This window comes from Platalea leucorodia (assembly GCF_965183815.1).
Source record: "Platalea leucorodia genome assembly, chromosome: 24".
NCBI lineage: Eukaryota > Metazoa > Chordata > Aves > Pelecaniformes > Threskiornithidae > Platalea > Platalea leucorodia.
The window spans coordinates 2816013-2838727 of record NC_138846.1 but is presented as its reverse complement, the minus strand read 5'-3'; the positions used below and the strand labels follow the sequence as shown (position 1 = coordinate 2838727).

Below are 22715 nucleotides of genomic sequence, written 5' to 3'. Positions count from 1 at the left end.
TGGAGCCTTTGGGACAGAGCAGCAGGAGAGGCTGCACACTGTGACTCAAACAGCACCACGGGGAGGGAGCTGGGGGACGCCGCCAGGGCTCCACCTGCAGACAGGAGCCGAGCATGAGCGTCCCAGTGCCTGCGGGCAGCGGGAGCTCGGAGCGGGATCCCCACACGCCTGGATACGGCCCCCACCGCCTGCCTCTGGATAATAACGGAGCGGGATCCCCACACGCCTGGATACGGCCCCCACCGCCTGCCTCTGGATAATAACGGAGCGGGATCCCCACACGCCTGGATACGGCCCCCACCGCCTGCCTCTGGATAATAACGGAGCGGGATCCCCACACGCCTGGATACGGCCCCCACCGCCTGCCTCTGGATAATAACGTCAGGGTGCGGAGCCAGGTAAAGGCTGCAGCACGAAAGATCAGCATTACGGCCAGCCTAGCCAGGAGCGAATTTGCAATATGGCTAATAAATACAGTTCATTTTCAGTTATTAAACGCGTATCAGATAGAACTCGACACAATTAGGCCTTTAAGGCAGATCCACATTTGAAACAAACGGGGCGATTATATCCTTTATGAATCTTCTCGGACAGACCACAAGCCCAAACCACAAGACCGAAGAAGCCCTGCCCCTTATTTATACGCGACTGAAAGGCTGCTTTAGACCTGCTGTTTCTTCTTAAGCGCTTTGGCAGCACTACTGGTGCTAAATGCTTCGAGGGCTCATATTTCCTAACGCTATGTTTTGTGCCTTGAGCACTGCAGACCTACATTTGTGTGATAATTTGAATGAATTACCAGATACAATTTCTGACTCAGGGACATGAGTAATAGGATGGAAGCTCCACCCAGAGCTTTCAGAGATAAGGAAGACTGAAGAAACAACATTCAGAGCTACGTCCCCAGAAAGGGCAGAAAGGAATTTAGCCCCCACAAATATACCTTTTTTCTTTTCTTTTTTTCCTAAAAAAGAAAACAAACAAAGAGAGAGAGAGCGGTACATGACTGTGGAGGAGCATGAATACCTGTCTTTATTCTTTACGTTTGGGGTTTCAGCCACGATGCCAGCATACAGCCAAACCTGATTCCCATCTTTGTATTTTGCCACAACCCTGCTGCCAACGTAGTGCTTCTCAGGTGAGGGGTGATAGTCGTAAGCGATGTGATTGCCAGAAAGCAAACTCTTCCCTTTATTATCAAATTTCACTTTGTACTTCTTTCCAGCACCTGAAAGACATTTCAACACGGCAAGATAAATAAAAGCCAAGTGATTCCACACAAGAAGTCCGACACCATATACCATTGTGATCCAAGTTCAGAACTTGCTTGAAAGCCTTTCAGAAATTAATTGGGAAGGTAAAATATTATAGTAGAGATGCGTTGCTTTCACAACTCTTTCCCGGTGGCAGTAGGTGCTCTGACAGGGGAGGGGACCCGCTCCAAGCCTGAGCAACGCTGCCCACCCAAAGGCTGGTGAAAGCCACGAGCACCCAGTCACAGCAGCAGGCAAGGACGTACCGACCGTCTGGATCGCAATCAGAGTTCCTTTGTGCCACGTTTTGGTTCTCTTCTTGCCCAGGATCCTCATGCCAACGTTCAGATCACCGTCATTGCTGAGATCGCTCCCAGCCGCTGCGGGGCCAACGGGCTGGAGAGAGCCAGGAGTTTCCTGAGGGGTCTGTGCATCTGCCCAAGGAACAGCACCAGAAGGTACCTTAGAAATCGCCCAAAGACTCCCTCTCTTACGTGCGCAATTGGAAGAACATCTGTTGGCCCTGAGGCAGGAGGCGTCCTTGCTTTCCTTTACCTCGGTCAGCCTAACTGCCTCAGTTCTACTGGATGGAGTAATCGGCAAGCGACGTTTAAATATCATTAAAAAGCTTTCATGTTATGGCAACTGCACCATTTGTATTCGCTTTCGGAAAGGGCTTAAAGAAAAATAGGAATTTGGAATCAATATATCCCAATGGGTCTTTCCAGCAGGGAAAAAGAATAGTTATTTTCTTTTTCGGAAGGAAAACCGACAGGTTAAGATGCAGACAGGACCAGGGTACGGGCACCCACGGGCGCCAGCCCACATCCGTCGGCCCCAGGACGCTCTCACGCGCTGACCTTTCTGTGCATCCTGGGCGTTTGTTTTCTTGTTCACGGCATCCATAAATTTCTGAACATCCTGGGCGGACTTTCTCATTGCAGCCATGGCTTCCCGCAGCTGAAGGGAAGGAAAGAGGAAGAAAACATGAAGAACCTTTTCTTTTTTTGCACCAAATACAATGATGTCCTGAGTGTTCCAGCAAAACCCCACTGCAGATGTACACTACAGTCAGGTCTTTTCCAACTCACCAGAGTCTGATCCTTTGCGATTCTGGGACTACTATTGCCTGCATTTAAAGAGAAAAGAAGTGGTTTAAAATATGTTGGGGAGGAAAAAGTCCATCCTGGGGAGGAAAAATCCATCCCAGTTAAGTCACGGAAAGAAGAGGGAACAGAGAAAAGCATCCATTCAAAAGCCTTCTCCATCCCTGTCAAGAAACGCGCTCGAGCAAGGCTTTTACTGAGCCAGCCTTTCTAGACGCACAACACGCTGCACAGGCAGCTTCCCTGCAGGGGCAGCGTTTGACGGGGACAACAATCAGGCAGCTTTGGGAAGGTCCCAGTTTGGGACTGCAGGAACCATGGAATAGTTACGGGCCCCAGCAGACCACGCAAGCCGTAACGTTCCTCACGTGAGCCAACGGCATTTCCTACCTGATCCTCTCCTGCTTACGGACCAGCCTGGCTTATGGCCAACGTTACAATATCCTTATCCTGATCCCCCTCATTCCCATCCTCCTCCAGGACACGCTCAGATCTCCATCCCTCCCCTCGGTCCCGTGTGGCGCAATGAGATACTGAACTGTGCTTCCAACCCGAATCGATACTCATGACATCATCGTCATCCTCGTCCGGGATCTCAATCACTTCCGTGGCCTTGGCAGCCAAGTCCTCGTCCTCAGAACTGCTCTCACGGTACTGGAGGCCCAGCTTGGAGTACAGATCCTTCACCAGTATCTCGCATTTATCAATGGCTCTGGGGAAAAAGACAAGGGCAGAGACAGCAAAAGACAGGGTGAGCCCAGCTGTACGTCCCACAATACCGCAGAAAGAAATAGGAACTGACCGCTGGGGAGCTGCTAATTAAATACAACCGTGGTGAGGTGAGGAAAGAGTATTCACATAAAGGATTTAAAGCCACAGTGGAATAATTTTAATTATCCCTCAATACCAACACACAAATGAACCGATGCAGAATCACAGCATTGGGCTACAGTGAAGGAAAACAGGCAGCACTCAAGACATCGGACTCGGCCACCCGATCTCCCCCTCCTCTGCTCTGAAGCCCAACTCGGACACGTGGCTGCCGTTCCAAGCGCACCCACCTCGAAGCGTCATCAAAGAGCCGGTCGACGCGAGCCACCTCTTCTTCCTTCTGTTTCACGCACTTCTCCAGCTCCTCCAGTTGCTGCTTCCTCTGCTTCACGCACTCGAACTTCTCCAGCTCTTTGTCGATGATGTCCTGGAGCTCCTCCATGGAGATTCCCAGCGCCTCCATCACTTCTTGCTGCAGCTCTTTGATCTCCTGGGAATCCATTTCTGCTGCACCTGACACCACAAAGAGGCGAGAAAAGGCCGATGAAACCCTACTGCTGTAGCACGTCTGCCGAGGCACAGCGCTCACAAGAGCGTAAGCTCCATTTTTTGAAAGCTAGTCAGGAAGAAAATGTTATATACGTTGTTAAGATAACATCACAGGGAGCCAAAAATAACCAAAGCGCAAGCGAACTGCGGAGCCAGAGGCTCCCAGGACAACCAGGGATTCCTGACGTCTCCTCCGATCTCTGCACAGACTCTCCAAACCCGCGGAACGCTGGAGCCTTACGCTTCACCGCCTCAGCGCCCTCCCCTCTGCAAAACCTGCGGAGCAGTTCCCAACCCTCTGCCTCGCCTGGGAGGGGAACCACGCAGATGGCTCTCCCCATCTGTCCCACAGCTTCACCTCCACGCAGCAGCCCCCAAGAGCCCCTATCCTCGCCTGCTCGCCGTGTTTAAGGAATGTTACAACATCCAGCCCCAAGGATGGCCCCAGCAGCTTCCTCTGCCCAGGCCTGCAGCCCTCGCGTCTCCCTTTGAGCTGGGCCTGGCGATAATCCAACCAGCCTCCATTATTTTCAAGTCTGCCCCCCATCAGCAGCACTCACAGTCACCTTCCTCCTTCCCGCACCGCTCCCCGCTCTCACCTCTCCCTTCAGCCTCCCTGTCTGTATCTAAGCACGCCATCGTCTCCAGCCCCGCTCCGCTCCCGCTCCTCCATCAACCCACCCCCGCGCGCCCTCCCCTCACCCTGCTCCAGCCCCATCCAGCTCCCCCTGCCCACATTTCTCTCCCGGCTGCACCCAGGCGCTTTCCTCCAGCCCTAAAACGCAAAGGCAGCCCACAGCCCCCCCACACCTCCCACCCCCGCGACCACCCACCCACCTCCCGAACGCGCCCCTGTCACCCAAACGGCCCCTGCCAGCCCCCATTTCCCAACACGTCCCATCCACCTTCACCCCCACACACACTTAGGCCTCTGTCCAACAGCCCCCGCTGCACCCCCAACCCCATTCCTCCCCCCACAGCACCCCATCCCAGTGCCGCCACAGCCCCCCTGCAACCCCAAGCCCCCAGCGACCCCTCAGCCTCCAGTCCCCCACTCCTAACGCCCTTACGCTCTCTCTTACACCCTACAGTTTGCTCACAGTCACAAGTTTCCATCAACCCCTCGGGCTATAAAAGCCCCTGCCCCCCGCCTGCACCTCAGAACAACCCCACACACCTCCCGTGCAGGGAGCCCCTCACGCTCTCTTCTCACCCCAAGCATCCCCCCAAAATCCTTCCCCCCAGTTCCCCTGCCCAAAACCCCCGTCCTCGCCTCAACGCCCCCCCCAGTCCCCCAACACCTCCCTGCCCCTGTCCTCCTGCCCCACAGCGCCCTCATCGCCACACAGCCTGCCCCCCCCGATCCCCTGCCCCACAGCCCCCTCCGTGCCCCCCACAGCCCCCCCCATCCCTGCTGTCCTCCCACAACCCGCAGTCCCCCCACCGCAATTCCCCTGTCCCACAGCCCCTTCCTCGCCTCGATGCCTCCCCCAGTCCCCCAACACCTCCCTGCCCCGGTCCTCCTGCCCCACAGCCCCCTCCCGACCCAAGCATCGCCACACAGACCCCCCACCCCACGATCCCCTGCCCCACAGCCCCCTCCCGACCCAAGCATCGCCACACAGACCCCCCACCCCACGATCCCCTGCCCCACAGCCCCTCCTGACCCAAGCATCGCCACACAGCCCCCCCACCCCACGATCCCCTGCCCCACAGCCCCCTCCTGACCCAAGCATCGCCACACAGCCCCCCCACCCCACGATCCCCTGCCCCACAGCCCCTCCTGACCCAAGCATCGCCACACAGCCCCCCCACCCCACGATCCCCTGCCCCACAGCCCCCTCCTGACCCAAGCATCGCCACACAGCCCCCCCACCCCACGATCCCCTGCCCCACAGCCCCCTCCTGACCCAAGCATCGCCACAGAGCACCCCCACCCCACGATCCCCTGCCCCGCAGCCCCCTCCGTGCCCCCCCACCTCCCCCTGCCCCCCTCACCCCCGCTGTCCCCCCGCAGCCCCCAGCCCCCCCCGCCGTTCCCCTGCCCCGCAGCCCCCCGGGGCCGGCCGCACTCACCGAGGCCCCGAGGCCCGGGGCCCGCCGCGACCCCGGTTGTTGGGGAGAAGGAGGAGAAAGGAGGGAGGGGGGCCTCCCAGCCGGACGCGGCGCGACGTCACTTCCGGTAACAGCAGCGCGAGGAGCCCAATCCCCCCTCCTCCAGCCGGCACGACGGCGAAGGGGCGGGGCTGCGCATGCGCAGAGGGCGGGGCTCGCCCGCGGGGGGGACCAAGGCGCATGCGCGAAGAGGAGGAGCCGGGGCGCTTAAAGGGGCAGCGCCCCTAGAAAGGCGCGGTGCTGCCACCTGGGGGAAGGTGATCGGAAGGGCCGGGGGGGCCTGAGGGGGCCCGGGGAGGATGGGTGGGCCCTGGGGGTGCTGGCGGCTCTGAGGTGCTGGGGCCTGGGGTCCCTGAGGTGCTGGGGGATGAGGAGAGCTCTAAAGGTCATGGGGGCCCCCTGGGGGGCTCTGAGGGTGCTGGGGGGCTCTGAGGGTCCTGCAGGTGCCTGAGGTGCTTGGGGTGTGAGGAGAGCTCTGAGGGTCCTGGGGGGCCCTGGGGAGGTCTGAGGGTGCAGGGGGGCCCTGGGGGGCTCTGAGGGTCCTGGGAGGCTCTGAGGTGCTGGGGGTGAGGAGACCTCTGAGGGTCCTGGGGGGCCCTGGGGAGGTCTGAGGGTGCAGGGGGGCCCTGGGGGGCTCTGAGGGTCCTGGGAGGCTCTGAGGTGCTGGGGGTGAGGAGAGCTCTGAGGGTCCTGGGGGGCCCTCGGGAGGTCTGAGGGTGCAGGGGGGCCCTGGGGGGCTCTGAGGGTCCTGGGAGGCTCTGAGGTGCTGGGGGTGAGGAGAGCTCTGAGGGTCCTGGGGGGCCCTGGGGAGGTCTGAGGGTGCAGGGAGGCCCTGGGGGGCTCTGAGGGTCCTGGGAGGCTCTGAGGTGCTGGGGGTGAGGAGACCTCTGAGGGTCCTGGGGGGCCCTGGGGAGGTCTGAGGGTGCTGGGGGGGGGCTTTGGGTCCTGAGGAGCTCTGAGGAGAGCTCTGAGGGTCCCGCAGGTGCCTGAGGTGCTGGGGGGCGAGGAGAGCTCTGAGGGTGCTGGGGGAGTCTTGGGGGGCTCTGAGGGTCCTAGGAGGGCCTGAGGTGCTGGGGGGGTGAGGAGAACTCTGAGGGTCTTGAGGGTCAGACTGGGGGGCGTGAGGAGAGCTCTGAGGGTCCTGGGGGGCCCTGGGGAGGTCTGAGGGTGCTGGGGGGGGGCTTGGGGTCCTGGGGAGCTCTGAGGAGAGCTCTGAGGGTCCCGCAGGTGCCTGAGGTGCTGGGGGGCGAGGAGAGCTCTGAGGGTGCTGGGGGAGTCTTGGGGGGCTCTGAGGGTCCTAGGAGGGCCTGAGGTGCTGGGGGGGTGAGGAGAACTCTGAGGGTCTTGAGGGCCGGACTGGGGGGCGTGAGGAGAGCTCTGAGGGTCCTGGGGGGCCCTGGGGAGGTCTGAGGGTGCTGGGGGGGGGCTTGGGGTCCTGGGGAGCTCTGAGGAGAGCTCTGAGGGTCCCGCAGGTGCCTGAGGTGCTGGGGGGCGAGGAGAGCTCTGAGGGTGCTGGGGGAGTCTTGGGGGGCTCTGAGGGTCCTAGGAGGGCCTGAGGTGCTGGGGGGGTGAGGAGAACTCTGAGGGTCTTGAGGGCCGGACTGGGGGGCGTGAGGAGAGCTCTGAGGGTCCCGGGGGGCCCTGAGGAGCTCCAAGGGTCCTAGGAGGGCCTGAGGTGCTGGGGGGTGAGGAGAGCTCTGAGGGTCTTGGGGGGCAGACTGGGGTCCTGGGGAGCTCTAGGGGCGCTGGGGGGTGATAGGGAGCTCTAGGGGTGCTGGGGAGCGATGGGGAGCTCTGAGGGTGCTGGGGGGGGTCCTGAGGAGCTCTGAGGGTCCTGGCGGGCGATGGGTGACGCTGAGGGTCCTGGGGCCTCCACAGCGCTGGAGGGCCCTGGGGGGCTGGGGGTTGTCAGAGGGCCCTGGGGTGCCGTGGAGCACCCTGTGGTTGGGAGGGCTGTGGGGGTCCCTGGGGGTGCCGGGGGTCCCTGGGGCCAGCTCGCCCCGGCTCAGTTGATCTGCTCCTCTTCCCAGGTGGAAGTAGGGATGGCGCTGTAGGGATCCACGATGAGCTTGGCGCACCGCACCATCATGGCCAGGAGGAAGAGGCACATGAGCACCACGAAGGCCACGGCGAAGCCCTTGTCCACGTCGACTGCCGGCGGCGCCGTGGCGTTCTCCATGCGGACGGCCCTCAGGTGCGTGGCCCCGAGCGCCCAGCTGCCGGTGACATCCCTGCGGGGCAGAGACGGGTGGGATTCGCAGGGGCTGAGCGGGTCGCAGTGCAGGGGAAGTACTGGGAGGGTGTCAAAAGCAGCCAAAATGGGGAAATGGTGGCCTTGAGACCCCTCTGCTCCTTGTCACGGCTGTTGGTTGCGGCTTGGGGGACACCCAGTGTCTTCCTGTCCTTGTCCCAGGCACCGTCAGCACCCCCTCCAGCTTCCCTTCCCTGCCCAGCCTCCTCATTTCCCAGGAAAAAGCAGGTGAAAATATCCCCCTTAAGGTTTTTTTCTTTTTTTTTTTTTTTTCCCCCACAGGACCCCACACCCCCCGCTGTGTTAGGCACAACGAGCGCACCGGGGCTTGGCTGACCCCTAGCAACACGGACGCCGGCTGAGGTTAGAAGCAGGACGGGAGGAAAAACCGCCGGTAAGCAAACAGGGGTGGTAAAGGAGGGTTTTCTTTGTGCTGAGGAGAGACGTTGGTGGCAGCAGACGGATAATTAGATTTGTACAAGGTTGGAGGAGAGGCGGAGGCTTGTTGAGTGGCGCCAGGAGAGCCGTGGATTGAGCTGTGGGGGTATAGGCGTATGCCTATATATATATATATATATATATATTTTTTTTTTTTTTATACCGTGTTGCTAAAGCTAACGTACTCCAGGAGCAGGTGGCCGCAGCCCCAACTACGCCCAGGACGGCAGATAAATCAACACGACCAAGTCCTGCAGCGCCCAGAGATTGCGGGAAGCCCCTGGCTCTCAGCCCCGTCCCGTGTGCGCCGACGGGGGCAGCTCCTTACCTCCCTGCGGACAGACGGACGGACGCAGGCTGTGCCCCTCTCCCTGCCCCGCTGTCCCCTGTTCCCGCGCGGTCCCCGGCTGTGGGTGCCTGCCCTCACTGGGGCTTCATGAATACTGCAGGAATGCGGCGGCATCGCCTTTCAGGCGCTCCCGGTAACGGGGAGAAACAATCCGGTGGATTAAATTCTCACCCGCTATTTCCAGCACCCCCTTCCCCGGCGGGCGAAGGCTCCGGGGTCCCTGCGCGGGTCTTGCAGAGCCCGGCAGGGGCACGGGGTGAACTGGGGAGCGTCGAGGAGGATTTATCCCCAAAATGCAGCGGGAGCCAGGTCCTCCCCAGCCTGCGAGATAATTTGGAGCTGATCCTTGGCTCGTTTCAGACCGAACAGGGGGAAAACTCTTTGAAACCGTGGCGCTTTGGGCTTTGAACTGAGCTGCCTGTTTGGCTCTTGCGAAACGGCCTCGCGACACGCGCCAAAACGCTTTAAACACCGCAGAAATCCCCCTGCTCCCTCGGGTTTCTTTATTTTTCCTCCCCAAGAGGAAAAAGGATCGCTTTGGGAAAGAGGATTATTTTACGGTGAAGCTTTGCCAGCCCTGCCGGTGCCCCCGGGCTGGCGCCGGGTGGTTTTGCTGGTGATTTTTCGGCAAAGGCTGAGTTTTTGGGGTCCTGCCGGTGCCCAGAAGGGGGGATGAGGGGGATGCCTCCTGTCCCGGGGTGCAGCGGTGGCCCCCCGCCCCATCTTGGCTCCTGCTGCGATGGGGGTGGCCACTAATCAGCCCTAATTAATGCTTTACTGGTGCCCCCCCAGTCCCCATCCTAACCCAAAGCTCCGTTCCAGGCTCAGTGCCAGCCCAAATCCCATGCCTGGTCTGAATCTCCAGTCCCAGTCCTCGCCCCTACTCAGTCCCAGTCCCAACCCTAATCCCAGTCCAAATCCCAGTCCCAATGCTAACTCCAGTCCCAATCCCAGTCCCAACCCTAACTCCATCTCAATCCCAGTCCCAATGCTAACTCCAGTCCAAATCCCAGTCCTAAAACTAACTCCATCCCAATCCCAGTCCCAATGCTAACTCCAGTCCAAATCCCAGTCCCAGCCCTAATCCCAGTCCAAATCCCAGTCCCAACCCTAACTCCATCCCAATCCCAGTCCAAATCCCAGTCCCAACCCTAACTCCATCCCAATCCCAGTCCCAACCCTAACTCCATCTCAATCCCAGTCCAAATCCCAGTCCCAACCCTAACTCCATCCCAGTCCCAACCCTAACTCCATCCCAATCCCAGTCCCAACCCTAACTCCAGTCCCAGCCCTAATCCCAGTCCAAATCCCAGTCCCAGTCCCAATCCCAGCGGGATTCCTGCCCTCCGACAAAAACCAAACCCGACACGTGACCCAACCCGACCTTTAACTCGCCCCACGCGCGCCTCCCTCCCCACACACCCCCGCCGTGGCCACGCCCCCGCAGTGGCCACGCCCCCTCCCACGGTAGGGGGCGGGGCATGGCCGCGCTCACCTTACCCTGCTGGCTGCGCCGTCGGGCGCGCTCGCCCCGCCCCCGCCCCCGGCTGAACCAATAGGAGCGCTGCCCCTCGCCCCCGCCCCGCCCCTCCCGGCGGGCAGGTTAGGCTGCGCGGCAGAGCGGAGGGTTTTCCTGTGCCGCCATCTTGGCAGCGGCGGTGAGGAGGGAGGCGGGGGGCGGCTGCCAGCCCTCGCCGGCCATGGCAGCTACCGCCGCCAACCCGGGTGAGCCGGGGCGCCTGGGCAGGGCGGGCTGCGGAGGGCGCGGGGGGCCGCCTGGCCGAGGGCGGCCGTGGGGAGGCTGAGGGGGTCGGGCCTGGGGGGTCGGGCTGGGGCGTTCCGGGGGGCCGAGGGGGCCCTGGGCCGGGCAGGGGGCTGCTGAGGGCCGCTGAGGAGCCGTTGAGAGAGGCAGCGCTCGGCGGAGGCAGGTTGGGTCGAGGTGGCTGGCCTGGTGGTGCCGTTAGCAGGGGCTGGGCCAAAGGGGTCGCGGAGGAGGCCCGGGCCGGGCCGTAGGAGCGTTGGGGTGGGTCGAAGGTGTCACCCGGGGCTGGAGGCTTAACTGGGTTGGTGGGGTCGGAGGCGAGCTTTGGGGGAGCCAAGGGGTGTTCTCCGGAGGTTGGAGGGCTGGGGGCTGAGCTGAGAGGGCCGGGGGCCGGGCCCGTGGGTGGTGGGAGGGTGGGACGGGGTGGGCGACACCCGCGAGAAGCAGGGAGGGAGCCGGTGTGGCGCTCGGGGAGGGTCTGGAGAACCGGCGTGGTTGTCAGATGGCAGAAACTTTTGCAGGAGGCACTTCATTGAGCGGCGGGGCGTTATGGACAGAAGGTAGGCTGGAGGTGGAGAAGGAAACGGTGCGTGAGCTTGTTACGCTGCGGAGGAAGGCGTTCGCGCTCGCCTCTGCTCCCCGAGCTTCAGCGGTTGGCGCGGGCCCTGCTGTGCCTGCTCTGGCGTACCTGGGGCTGGTTTCCATCATCGCCCTCCCGGGAGGGCACACGCACCAGCGGGGCTCGCTTGCATTTATTACCCTTAATGGTTTATGTTGGTTTTAGACCCCCTTCTTTTGCTCTTTGTCTCATTGAGATTTCCTTAATTAGCAACAGACGAAACCTGATGCGCTGTTTTGAAAAGGATTTTTACAAATCTCCTTTCTGCCTCTTTTTAAACTGCTGAGCTGAAGAGCTGGTGCATAACCACGGGTGTGAGTGCCTGTCAGCAGAAAGCAGAGTATTCTTTCAACTTTTGCTCCCTCAGGTTGATAACCAAGGGGTGACTCCCTGTTTGGAGGAAGCTGGAAGTTGGTGGTATCTGATGCTTGCCAAATAAAATCCTATCTTTTGGGCTTTATCAGAATTCTGGCTAAATTGCTCTGAAATTAGTATGTATCTGGAATAATCCAGTGTCTGTGAAGTTGCAATGGATATACAGCGTGGTGACTGAGATCAGAATTTGAGCTTCTGTGTTTTTGGTTGTTTTTTTTTTTTTTTTGGCTTGTGGTTTCTGACTATTCTTGGTTGTGGCTTGAGGCTGGCGAGGTCTTGGGTCGTGTGACACGTTCAGGTTTATCGAGGACTGTTCAATGTAGCTTCTAAAGGATGACTTTTTTTTTTTTTCATTTTAACGATATAGGAAGCTTTTGTGGCTTTAAATATTGAGAAAACACGTTGGGTCATTTGTCTGTGGTGATTATGAGGCAAGGGTGCAGAACTGGTGTCTGGAAATACGTGGTTGTGGTTTCCCATAATGATCTGAAATTCTTCAGCAATCAGAGATGGCTTGTTAGAAAAAACAAGAATTCCTGATTTAGCTTAGCAAAAATGTATCAGAAATGGAAACTGTCAAAGTTGTGATCCCATCCTGCAGCAAAATACGCCTTTGGCTCACGGCAATATCCCACAAAACAGTGAGATTATTCCAAGTAGTAAAATCTTGGTGGTGTGTCTTGGTGGTGGTTTGGGCTTCGTCAGGAAGTTCTCGTCTTCTCCTGCCAGCGTAGTGCTAGCTCAAGGTTTCGCAGTTTGGCGGACAAAGGATGCGTAGCTAAATGTAAAGCAAAAAAAAATGCTGTTGCTTGGGGTAAGAACGGAAAATGTGTGTTGTGAGCCAGCTCCGTAGGAATCCAGTGAATGAGAAAGGAAGATACTCGTGGCTTTGAACTGCGAGTGTGTTGCAAAGTGTTTATGTAAGTGTAGTCTTCGGAGTTGCATGATATTTTGCATAATAGGAAAGTTTTAAACAAATTCGCAAGGAAAAGAGAAAGAACTTGCAACATCTGTGTTTAATATTAATAACTATGGGCAGAGTGACTGACCGATATTGGCTTGGCCCTTTTAAACTGGGGGGGAAAATGCTTACAGTCTGCATAAGCATTATGTACCTAGAGACTGCCAGTAAAATACACTACTTGTGAAAATTGTTCGTTAGAAGCTGGGTCCTCTCTTTCTTGACGTTGAAAACCCGACTGCAGGGCTCCGGTGGATACTGGATGATGCCCCTAAATACGCTGAACGTCCTCGCAGCTTCAGCAGGGCCGCAAAAACGAGTCAGAACTTATTTCAAGTGTTCAAACCGCAGCTTGCGTTCAGTGTCGGGCCGTCCCGGGCCTTCTGTCCTTCCTCAAGATGCTACGCGGGCAAAGCAGGTCACCTCCGAGACCTGTGAGAGAGGTGGATAAAGCACTTCTCCGTTTTCAGATAAACTTGCTGAAAAATAAATCCGCAAAACCTCTCTGCTCCCTCATCTTTCCGAGGGTGAGGTGAGCCACCGCACAGTTTACTGGTCTTATTTAACTGGAAAAGACTTAAATTGTGCAGAGTGCTAGGCTGAAGGCTTTCAGTTGTGCCAATTTAGGCCAGTTTTACGTTGTTAAAATCTGGTTAGGAGTGAAAAGCGAGTAGCATCCACTAACCGGGAGGAAACAGGAGAAGGGATTAAAAAAAGAAAAGGGGCTTGCCTTACTTGCATTACTTTACAGGTTTTAATATTAACTTGGATTATTAGGACACTTTTAGTGCTGGCTGGATGAATATACGATTGATCAGCTTCACTTCAAACGTTTGCTTTTATGAATGCGTGACTGCAAACGCTGGAGAAGGGAAGATGCATACTTTCCTATGGTTTTTTTAGTTAATTTCTGTACTGCTTCTTGGAGGAGGTTCCCATGGGGATGAAAGTGCTGAGCTGGCATTGCACGGGAAGTTCAAACAACCTAAAGAAACCCCCGCCTACTTAAAAAATAAATCTCTTCAAGGTACCTGAGAGCCAGAAACCGAGACGCTTTGTAAATACAAAGCCACGTGCGCTGCTCAGGCCGAAGCCTTGTAGCTGTGAGGGAAATGCAAGTGTTCGTTAAAGTAGTACGCTGGTTTATCGTAGCCGCGGTTATCTGCTCACAAACCTGCTCTAAACTTCCTTGGCTTTTTGGGGAGCTCACGAATGGTTAAGTTTAAACTAAACCTTGCTGTGCTAAAACGTGCTGGCTGACGCTGAGCCTGGGGAACAGCCATATGCTGAAACTCTCTGCAGCAGGAGCCACCATTTTTGCTGTGCTTTGTACGGCGCCTGGCTGTAGTAGACGAAGTGGTACAATAAAAAAGCATTTAAGAGCTATGGCAGGCCCATCTCGTAAATCACAGTTTTGAATATTTTCTGTGACGTTATTTCTGAAGCTTTTTCACTGTTGAGATGCCAGTAGTTGCAACAGAGCCCTTCCCAGGAGAGCTGGGCTGGAAGCCTGGCTCTCGGGATGACATTCCCGTAGCGATCTCCCAGCCTATTCTATTCTGGGTCGAGCTGTTGGCTGAATTGCGGTTGCGCTTGCAGATTTATGTTCCGTTACAAACGAGGATCCCTAATTTCTCTGCGCTGCCTCTGCTTATCTCTTCTGGCCTTAATTACGTTTAACACATGTTAAAGGCGAGCGGGGATTGATTCTGGAAAAGGCTGGGGGAGGCCTGCCCGGGATACCGCTTGTTGCAGCAGTGACTCGACGCAACCCACCCTGCCCTCTGAGAAAGATCGACCGGGGCTTCTGGCGGCACATCTGATTTCTGAAGGATCCGCTTTCAAAACGCAAGCGAACGTCTGTCCTGTTGCTCTTAACGTTGATTGTTTCAAAGGAACGTGTTCATTGCCTCTTCTGTTATTTTGGAGTAGTTGAAAACTATTGTTCTCGCCGCTTTGGATATCGGTACGTTGAGTCAGAGCTAAGCATCCCGGTATCTGGGAACTGCTCGTCACTGCTTTGAACAACTGATCAGCAACTTCCCCGGTGACCGTCGTTTCAAGTTGTGAAACTGGTGTTTCGTGGGTTATAACGTACCGGGCTTTCTTAGAACCGGTTGTCTCCGTTAGCTGGGTCTTTGGCTCGGGTTGCCTCTGGCTGCTCACGGCTTGCCTTTTACGCCTGGAGCCGGTGGCTTTCAAGTGCAGCTGGGGGGGATTTCTGTGAAGCGACTGCTTTTCTCACGACGGGCATCTGGGCCGGTGAATTTAGTGAGTACGTGTGCGCTTGAGACGCCCTCAGCACCACCCGGCTGCCGTGGGCGAAGCCTTCGGAGCTCGCATTGATAGCTTGGGTTCCATCGGTTCCACGCTGACCTCGGTATGACAGTGCGATACAGCCCGTGTTGAGGATTGGGGGAAAATGGGGGTTTTGAAAGGATTTGTGTGAGTGCCCTAGAAATTCTGACAGGTGGAAGAGCTAGACCTCTTCCCGCCCCGTCCGCCCGCCCCGCGCTCTCCCTGGGTTTGGGGTGAGGATGTGGTAGAGAGGCCAGTGGCTCACGTGAAAGAGTACGGAACCGTTTCGATGCTCTCCCTCAGTATGCAGAAGAAGGTATTACCAAGTCACCGTACCAAATCTCAAGGTATTTTATTTTCCTCCACTTGTGAAAGGGCACATTGTACCACGAGAGGCAAGTGTTTCCGAGTAGGAAGCTGAAGCAGGAGGTGAAGAGGTTTCACCGTGCGATGCTGCTGTGAGACGCTAGCCCACGCCGGAGGCTCCTTAGAAATAGCAGAGGCTCCGATGAGGCCTTTAAAAACAAACAAAGACGCCCTCCCTCCCCCTCAACCCTATTTAAAAGTTGATTTGCAGAGGAACAGCACAGTGTCACTTCCTTCCCCTGCCCGAAAGCGGAAATTCCTCTCTCCTTAATAAAATGATTATCTGTCACGCTCCAGAAACTTTATTTCTGTTCAGACCGTGGTGTTTAAATACGTGTGTTGGAAAGCCACAGGCTCCTTGGGAAAAGGAATGAACCTCCTGACCTGGTTTGCTTGCACTCGGAGCCATGTTCCACTGAACAAAGACCTTTGATATCAGCCCTTTCTGCACCTTGGGACGTCACCTAGAAATAAGGGGCACAGAGGTGTCCGAGTGATCCGAAATCCAGCGGAGAGGAGACGGGAAGGGCCTGTGGTCCCAGCGTGGAGGGTGGAGTGTGAGGAGGGCCGGTCTCCGTTTATTTTAAGTGCATCGCATCAGCCGTCTTGACTTCATCGCACAGGGACCGATTTCCCGGCAGAGACCTTATGTATTCGCATGTTGGAAACCACTAACCTCAAATAATCTTCTGTCTCTTAAAAAATCTTTGTTCTCAAATTTTTTTTTTTGAAACTTCAGAGAAGTCTTTGTGTTTTGTTGCCGTAGGTAGTGTTGAAATTGGGTGTGCTCGCTCATGCTGTTGTTTGGGACTGTTGTTGTTGGCCCCTTCCACTGCCAGGCATTGAGCTGGATGCTTGTTCCATATTTCAGTCACCCCTGGGAAATACCATGGGGCTGGCAAGGAAGAAACTTCTTCAGCAATGCCAGCGGCTCAGAGGAAAACAAATGGAACAGTGATATTGGCTAGCAGTATTACTGGGCTAAAATACTACTTTTTTCGGGGGGGGGGGGGGGGGGAAGACATACCAGGAGTTCTGGAGTGTGTTTTCCGAGAGCTGGGGCTGTTGCTGCGAGCCAGCCGCTGTGGTCCAGCCGCGCCGCGGAGGTGGCTGGGCCGTCGCGCAGCTCCGCTTTTAGCTGCGAGCGATCCACCGTCCAACTCTGGAAGTACTGCTTAGGCTGAGCTGCTGTTGGATTGAAACCTGACTTCAGGAACTGTAAAAGTACTTGTCAAACCCAGATGTACCTATGATGTTGAAAATAGGGTTTTTTCCTTTCCTTTCCTGGTGTTGGGAATACAAAAGGCTGGTTTAGGTTTGATGAGGTGGGAAGTAGGACAGGCACTGTTGCACAGAAGCTTGCTATAGTATAGCTCTCCTCTACCCGTCCAGCAATATCCTCGTGGTCGTGGCTAAGCTAAGCTTTGACAGCCTCTCAGCTTAAGCCCCGACCAATTTGTTGCCGTATTTGTTAAACCTGACTTCAAATCTTTGCTTCGTCCCGCCAATTCTGGCAGCATGTCATGCATAAGCAGCTCTCGGTGTCAGTGTGCCACTTTGCTGTGGTTTGGGAACCCCAGCAATAGGCTTTTTTTGTGTGCGTTGGGGTTTTTTGTTGGTCTCCTCCGCTTTGATAAAGCAGAAGCGGTTTTTCTACCTTCAAGGCACTCGGCGCAACTCAGTTTGCAAAGCCCGTGGTGGAGGTTCTCTGGCTGCAGCGACTGTTTTGGTTGCAGTCTAGCAGTTGGTTAGCAGCAAACTTAAAAAACCACAACCATTAAAATGAGTACGGAGCTGACTTATTTCAGAAACATGGAAAAAAAAGCCTTAACTTGTTTAAAACCTCTGGTTCTGGTGCAGATGAGACTATGTTAACGTAGAAGAACGTTGAACACGGCTCTCATGGCAACGTTCCGATGTGCTTTCGGTTTAAGCCACGCTGAGCAAGCTTTGAACAACTACGGGGCCTGTTACCTGTGCTCCTAAACAACTGGGATTAGGAAAGAGCCCTGCTTGAGGGTCGAAGAAGCGAGGCTCAGTGTCTGCTATCAAACACCGCTTTCAAACCCAGTCTCTCGGCTTGCGAGGAGCGAGAAGTCCCTGCTCGCCTCGGCGAGAGCCGGGAGCCGCTGGCGGAGCGGGGGGAGCCGGGCACCCGCGCTGCCCGAGCGCGGGCAGGGGTTCGGAGCCCGGCCCGCCCGCCCGGCGGGGAAGCGGTTCAGCCTGCGCGTGGCTGCGCAGAGAGCCGGCCTCCTTCCTTTCCTTGTGGAAAAAACCCATAATGCGTGACAGGCTTGGGCCTGCCATCCGACTTGTGAGGGCAGCGCATTCGAGTTCGCCACTTAGACACTGCTTGCTTTCCCCTACACCGAAAGCGGCTTACTTTCACGTCTCGAAGTAGACTTCTTATTTTCTCAAATGTTGTGTCTACATGGAACCTCTCGTAGAAGCGGCGCTGCAATATCGGGGGGCTCGATCTCTGAAGGCTCACCAATTCCACACTTCTTGAGCCCCTTACCTGCCTGCTTCATCTCTTAGAAAGCATTGATTAGGTTTCCTACTGTTTACGCAACTTCTCTACATGTAAACCACAAGGTTTTTAGCTCCAAGCAAGACTGCCGTTGTGCTGAATGGAGGCGGTGTCATTTCGGGGAAGAACTGGCGTTCTTTTGCTCTGGGTGTGTGGCCGGTTGCGGAGGAGCGTAGGCAGAGACCGGTAACGATGCCTGTGGTGCCCACAGGTCGGTATTGCCGAAGAACAGAAATGACTGTCTGAAAGATCATGGTTTTCAAGGTACCTTACAAGCGTCTTGGTCAATTCTTTGTCTCTTAGATTGGGAAATAAACCCTCTTCAAGAGGCGGCGTGAATGTTATTAGGCAAACGCGTAACTCTCCTCCTCCCCTTCTGCATACTCGCACAGCTAGCACATGAGAATTGGTTCAGCCCCTACCCGCGATCCCATCAGGCTCCTCCTCTGTCTAAAAAGGAGGCCACATCTTTTTAGTTTAGCGATCTCAGCTTTTGAGCTTATGAAAACAGCATGTGTTCAAAGCCTGCAACGGGCCCTCAGTGCAGGCGCTGGAGAGGCAGCAGATGAAAGGGCTAGAAGCACACATTGCACAAAATCTGTCCACATCAGATGCTGAAATGCAATTGCTTTTAATGGGAGCTATATGTGGAGAATACTCCACCCTCTGAACTAGAGGGGGTTTGACGTGATACTGGTTCATTTTCTTTTTTCCACTCTCCTGTTTAGAAATGGCATCAGATGTTTCCTCGCTGGGTGCAGCCGTCGGCTCCGGGAACCCCGGACCGGGTGCGCAAGCTGGAGGAGCCATCGCTCAGAGAGCCAACAAGAGGCGTCCTGGGTGAGTGTGTGCTCTGTGTGCCTGGGGTTTTTGCTTTTCTGGGGGAGGGGGGGTGTGAGTGAAGTGTGGTTTTGAGGAAGCATTCTTCGCTTGAAAGAGCGGTCAGCCTTGTGACGAGGAAACTTGTCTACTGCTAAGCAAAGAGGAGTTGCCCGATTCCTTCAGGTGCGCCGTACCCAGTCTTTTTCCTCGTAGCGGTATGCTTTATGCCAACCGTACCTGTTAACGCCACGTTCTGTATTACATATAAAAAGAGGGGATGAAAAAGTTGAGTTGCACCTCACAGGAGAAGAGGGTTGCTCTCCAGGGACTGAGAGCGGAACAGGAGGCACTGAAGCAGTGAGAGAAGCCGGTTGCTGCAAGAGAGGTGGAGGAACAGAGAACGCGAATGTTGGGGCCTTGCTCCAACCTTTGCAACTGTGCGCTCTCTGGGAGAAGGTGGGGGGAAGCCGCAGTGTGCTTGTGGTAGGCTTTTTGTTTGCTAAAAGTGCCTTTGCAAATTAAAAGAATATTGAGTGGCTGCTCTTAAATTCCTCGCACAAGAAATCTCCTTCATTTTCCAGCTAATTAAAATCCCTCCCTGCCCTCCCCCAGTCACTCAGACTCTCCCCTTCACCTCTGTTTGCTGGTGCTCCGCTCCCTGCCGCTCCTCCCACGCTGTCTGCTACTCGTTCCTTGCACTTCATTTGCAAGCACGCACGCTGCTGTGCCGTGTCTACACGCCGGCTTTCCGTCCTGAAAGGAAGTGCAGTGAAAAGCCTTTCCCCTGTCCTCCCACCTACACTTGTTACAAGTGTAGAAATGTTTTGGGTTGTTTTTTTGACCCTGTTCCAGCAAACAGTGACGTTGTCTGCTGTTGAACTAAGGGCGCCAATATGCAGGTCACCAGACTGAACTTTAGCTCTTGAAGTATTTTGCCCTCTTTTTTTTTGTTTTTTTTTTTTTTTTTTAAATGCAACCGACCCAAGCTTTTAGTTGGGCGTGCTCCATATGTAGGTTGTCGATCGGGCCCTGTTGGGCTTCAGGTCGCTGCTGGGAGATCCAGAGCATTTGGAACAGGAGGCTGTGATGCAGTGGGTGCTCCGAGTGGGCTTTCTCTTTTTGACCTGTTTCCTTGCTCTGTTTCTGACAGACATGTAAAGGAAGCCCCCTTCTAAACTTTGTGGGTTGTTTCACATTAACCCCTGGGGTTACTTAAATCTTCCTTTCAAGAATCGTCTGCACCCCTGTAGGGACAGACAGAAAAGCGACTGGTAAAGGAGAAACCGCTTGGTTAATAATTATATTCTTGCTTCTGTTTTTCAGGCTTGATTTTGATGATGATGGAGAAGGGAACAGCAAATTCCTCAGGTGAGGGAGGACATCGCACCCGGAAGCCTCTGTCGCGTGGGCTAGATGTGCCTGCATTTCCCCCGGAGAGGAGCTTGCTGCTCGTGTGGTTTTTCCTCTCCAGCAGTGCAGGGGGAAGAGGGGAGTCTGAAGGAGGCAGTGCTCCGCTTCCTTAAGCTCTTCCCTTTCTCCTAGTCAGCAGTCTTCCTCCATCTTTGCAGCTGATGGCAAAGCAAAGCTGCTGTGCACATGGGGTCTGTGAGTCGGAGAAGGGACTGGGAGGGGATCCCGTCACCGCTTTGGACGCGGTCTCCGTCTCAGTCTCCTTGGGCCAGCCCCAGAGCGGCTTGAGGTCAGCTGAAGCAGCGAGCCTCGCGAGCCCCGGCTTGAAGCGGTGTTGCAGAACGCCGTGATGATGTTGCTGTGTTCGATACCAGCATCTCAAAAGATGAAGCCGTTTCCATGAATGCTTCCAGCAATCCGCTGGTTGTTCCAGCGCAGCGCTATGGGAGCACTGCTTCTGGCCAAGCCCCTGTTGATCGCAGAGAAGAATCTTCTGCCAAATAGCTTATCGGCACAACAGCGAGGTGCTGAGCTTTTGTTACTGCCTCAGGCACGTGTTACTTAATTCTCGTGTGTTGCGAGGATGCTTCGATTACAGAGCCGTGCTTGCTCCCGAGGAGTTGGCGAGGCTGCAAGCGTCTCCTCTCGTGATCCATATGGAACGCAGAAGAGTTGGAAGATCTCATGTCACTTGTTTGTAGTCTCGCTGCGTGGTTTAGGCTTGGACAACTCTAATGATGCTGGAAGTCCATATGTAACAGTCTTTTAAAGATGACTGCGGCATGGCTGTGCGATGGTAACGGTCCTGGTGAACGTAGGGTTTACCTACTGAGATCCTTCGGATGAGGGTCTTGATTTGGGCTAACCGTATCTTCAAAGTACAATTTAACCCATTTCTTTGTGATTGTGCTTAAATTACTGAGTGTGATGCCACTGTCCTGGATAGGAATGTGATGTGGAAACCATCATCGAGGTGATACAAATAATCGCACTGTAGTCTTTTAACGAGGTAGCTGCAGAGCGTGGGTCTGGATTGCCCGTGCCCGGCAGAGTTTGCCTTTTTAACACCGGGCCTTTTTTGTGTGATTTATTAAACCTTGTTTTTGCCTCTGTGTCTTTGGGAAAGAAATCAGTATAAGCACCGTAAGAACTCTTCTTCTTCTCCCCTTTCTCCTAGATGTGATGATGACCCGATGCCAAACGATAAAGAGAGATTTGCCAGGTGAGAATCTGCTGTGATGCGGTTTTTGAAGCTTTTGGTGCCAAACCACCTTGACGTAACAGAGATCCTGCAGCACCCTTCTGACTAGGGGTTAGGTTTTCTCTCTTTGAAGGACGGTGCACCAGAGGATCCAGACATTTTCCTTGGTGTTTTTTGGACCAGTTCATGATGAGTGTGATGAAATTGTTCCTCTTTTTCAACATTTCTTTCAGCTGTTGCCTTGGACTCTCGTTCTTTTCTCCTGCTCAAGAAACTTGCAGAGATACAAGTTTCACGCTTGGTTCAAGTTTTACTTGAACAGGGTTTCCTTGCAAATGTTTTGATTTCTGTGTTTTGTGGGGGCTTGGGCAGAAGCTTTCTCTATAAATGGAGGGTTTCCTAGAGATCGGAGCGTACAGTAACATTATAAACAATATTTTGGCTCTGATTGTCTACTCGTTGGTGTCTGAGAGTAGCTCTGTACCATCGAGGACTGGGACTGACCTCATGGTATTTTTTACAGCTTTCTGAAGCCTGTGGAACTCAATTTAAATATGTCATGGGTTTATTTTGTGTTGATGTGTAATGTTTTTGCCAAAGCGAGGTCCTTTTGTGTCTATTCCGAGTGCTGTAAATTCCAGGGTGTCCCCTCAGCGCTAAGGCACATCATGCTGTGTCTTGCTAAGAAGACAAGTGAGCAAATACAGAATAGCGGCCAAGACGCTGGGCTTAAGGAGGGGTCTGACTTCAGAAATGCCCGAAATTGGAGTTAAAATTCGAGTGATCGAGGACATTGGGGAAAGGAGTGCCCGGCATGTTGTGTCCGGGAGCAGGGCAGACCCCACCGCAGGCTGAGCCAGGGATGCTGGGGGCAGGGGCCTTTCCCTGGGATTTCACCGAGATCACGGGCTGGAACTAGCGGTCTAGAGATGAAGGCTTTGCAAAACGTCTGTTCCGTAATGTTTCCACCAGAGCTATAAACCGCTGTCGGAGTTTCTATGCAGAGGGGCAAACAAATTGCAAAGCCAAAATTTCAGGTCGCCATCATGCTGTTACTTGCCAAAGGCTAGCAGGGACCTCTAAGCTGGGGGTCTCCGGCTTTTTGAGTGGTTTGACTGGATCTGAAGTCAAGCGAATTAGAAATGTGTTTGCCAGCCCATGTCGAATAACTTGTTGCCTAGTGCAAGTCATAAGCTCTGGGAACTTAGAGGTGTAACAGACCCTGATAATACATTTAAGGGCTAAGGTAATGCCCAATGCCTACAGCGTGCGCTTTTTTGGTAAGCGTTGTCGTGCTGAACAGCTCCATGGCCCTTCAGGTTAAAAACCCTGCTACCTAAGTGTGCAGTGCCGTAGGGGGAGCAGGATCTGGGCTGCCCGTGGCCCCTGTTGCGGTGTGGCCTTTAGTCGCCCTGGTTAATGCACACGTGGTAGGCGAGGAAGGAATAAACAAAGAGATGAAACAACTGAATGTCGCTTCCGAATCGTTAAGGCCCGGAGCCTCTCTCTCCGGTGGGGCATCAGCAGTGCCCCTGCGCT

The 22715-nt window shown here is 55.2% G+C and overlaps 2 protein-coding genes and 2 long non-coding RNA genes across 13 annotated transcripts in view; 3 read left to right on the top strand and 1 right to left on the bottom strand.

Moving 5' to 3' along the window:
- The window catches only part of SETDB1 (SET domain bifurcated histone lysine methyltransferase 1), an 18761-nt gene extending 12852 nt beyond the window's left edge, over positions 1–5909 (bottom strand). Inside the window, exons 1-7 of the mRNA XM_082333260.1 lie at positions 5756–5909; positions 3421–3643; positions 2899–3071; positions 2345–2382; positions 2114–2213; positions 1520–1687; positions 944–1228 (exon numbers count right to left, since the gene is read on the bottom strand). Coding sequence (XP_082189386.1) covers positions 944–1228; positions 1520–1687; positions 2114–2213; positions 2345–2382; positions 2899–3071; positions 3421–3632 — 976 coding nt within the window. The 5' untranslated portion in view covers positions 3633–3643; positions 5756–5909. The remainder of the gene's footprint in view (positions 1–943; positions 1229–1519; positions 1688–2113; positions 2214–2344; positions 2383–2898; positions 3072–3420; positions 3644–5755) is intronic.
- LOC309600718 lies at positions 7–1510 on the top strand. Its single transcript, XR_014230453.1, has 3 exons — positions 7–398; positions 974–1138; positions 1226–1510. It is a non-coding gene; the product is annotated as an uncharacterized lncRNA (long non-coding RNA).
- A 1943-nt stretch (positions 5910–7852) lies between the features above and the next one.
- On the top strand, positions 7853–9304 carry LOC309600396. Its single transcript, XR_014230429.1, has 3 exons — positions 7853–7988; positions 8328–8439; positions 8660–9304. It is a non-coding gene; the product is annotated as an uncharacterized lncRNA (long non-coding RNA).
- Positions 9305–10426: 1122 nt separating this feature from the next.
- Positions 10427–22715, top strand: part of ARNT (aryl hydrocarbon receptor nuclear translocator) — a 28640-nt gene continuing 16351 nt past the window's right edge. For 6 of the 10 annotated variants that reach the window (XM_082333213.1, XM_082333210.1, XM_082333211.1 and 3 more), the window contains exons 1-4: positions 10427–10557; positions 18472–18583; positions 19889–19933; positions 21153–21197. In XM_082333213.1, the coding sequence (XP_082189339.1) occupies positions 10533–10557; positions 18472–18583; positions 19889–19933; positions 21153–21197 (227 nt within the window). In that variant the 5' untranslated portion in view covers positions 10427–10532. Of the gene's footprint in view, positions 10558–18471; positions 18584–19888; positions 19934–20133; positions 20772–21152; positions 21198–22715 lie in introns of those variants that run through there. The other 4 variants (XM_082333216.1, XM_082333215.1, XM_082333209.1 and 1 more) reach the window with 4 other exon arrangements.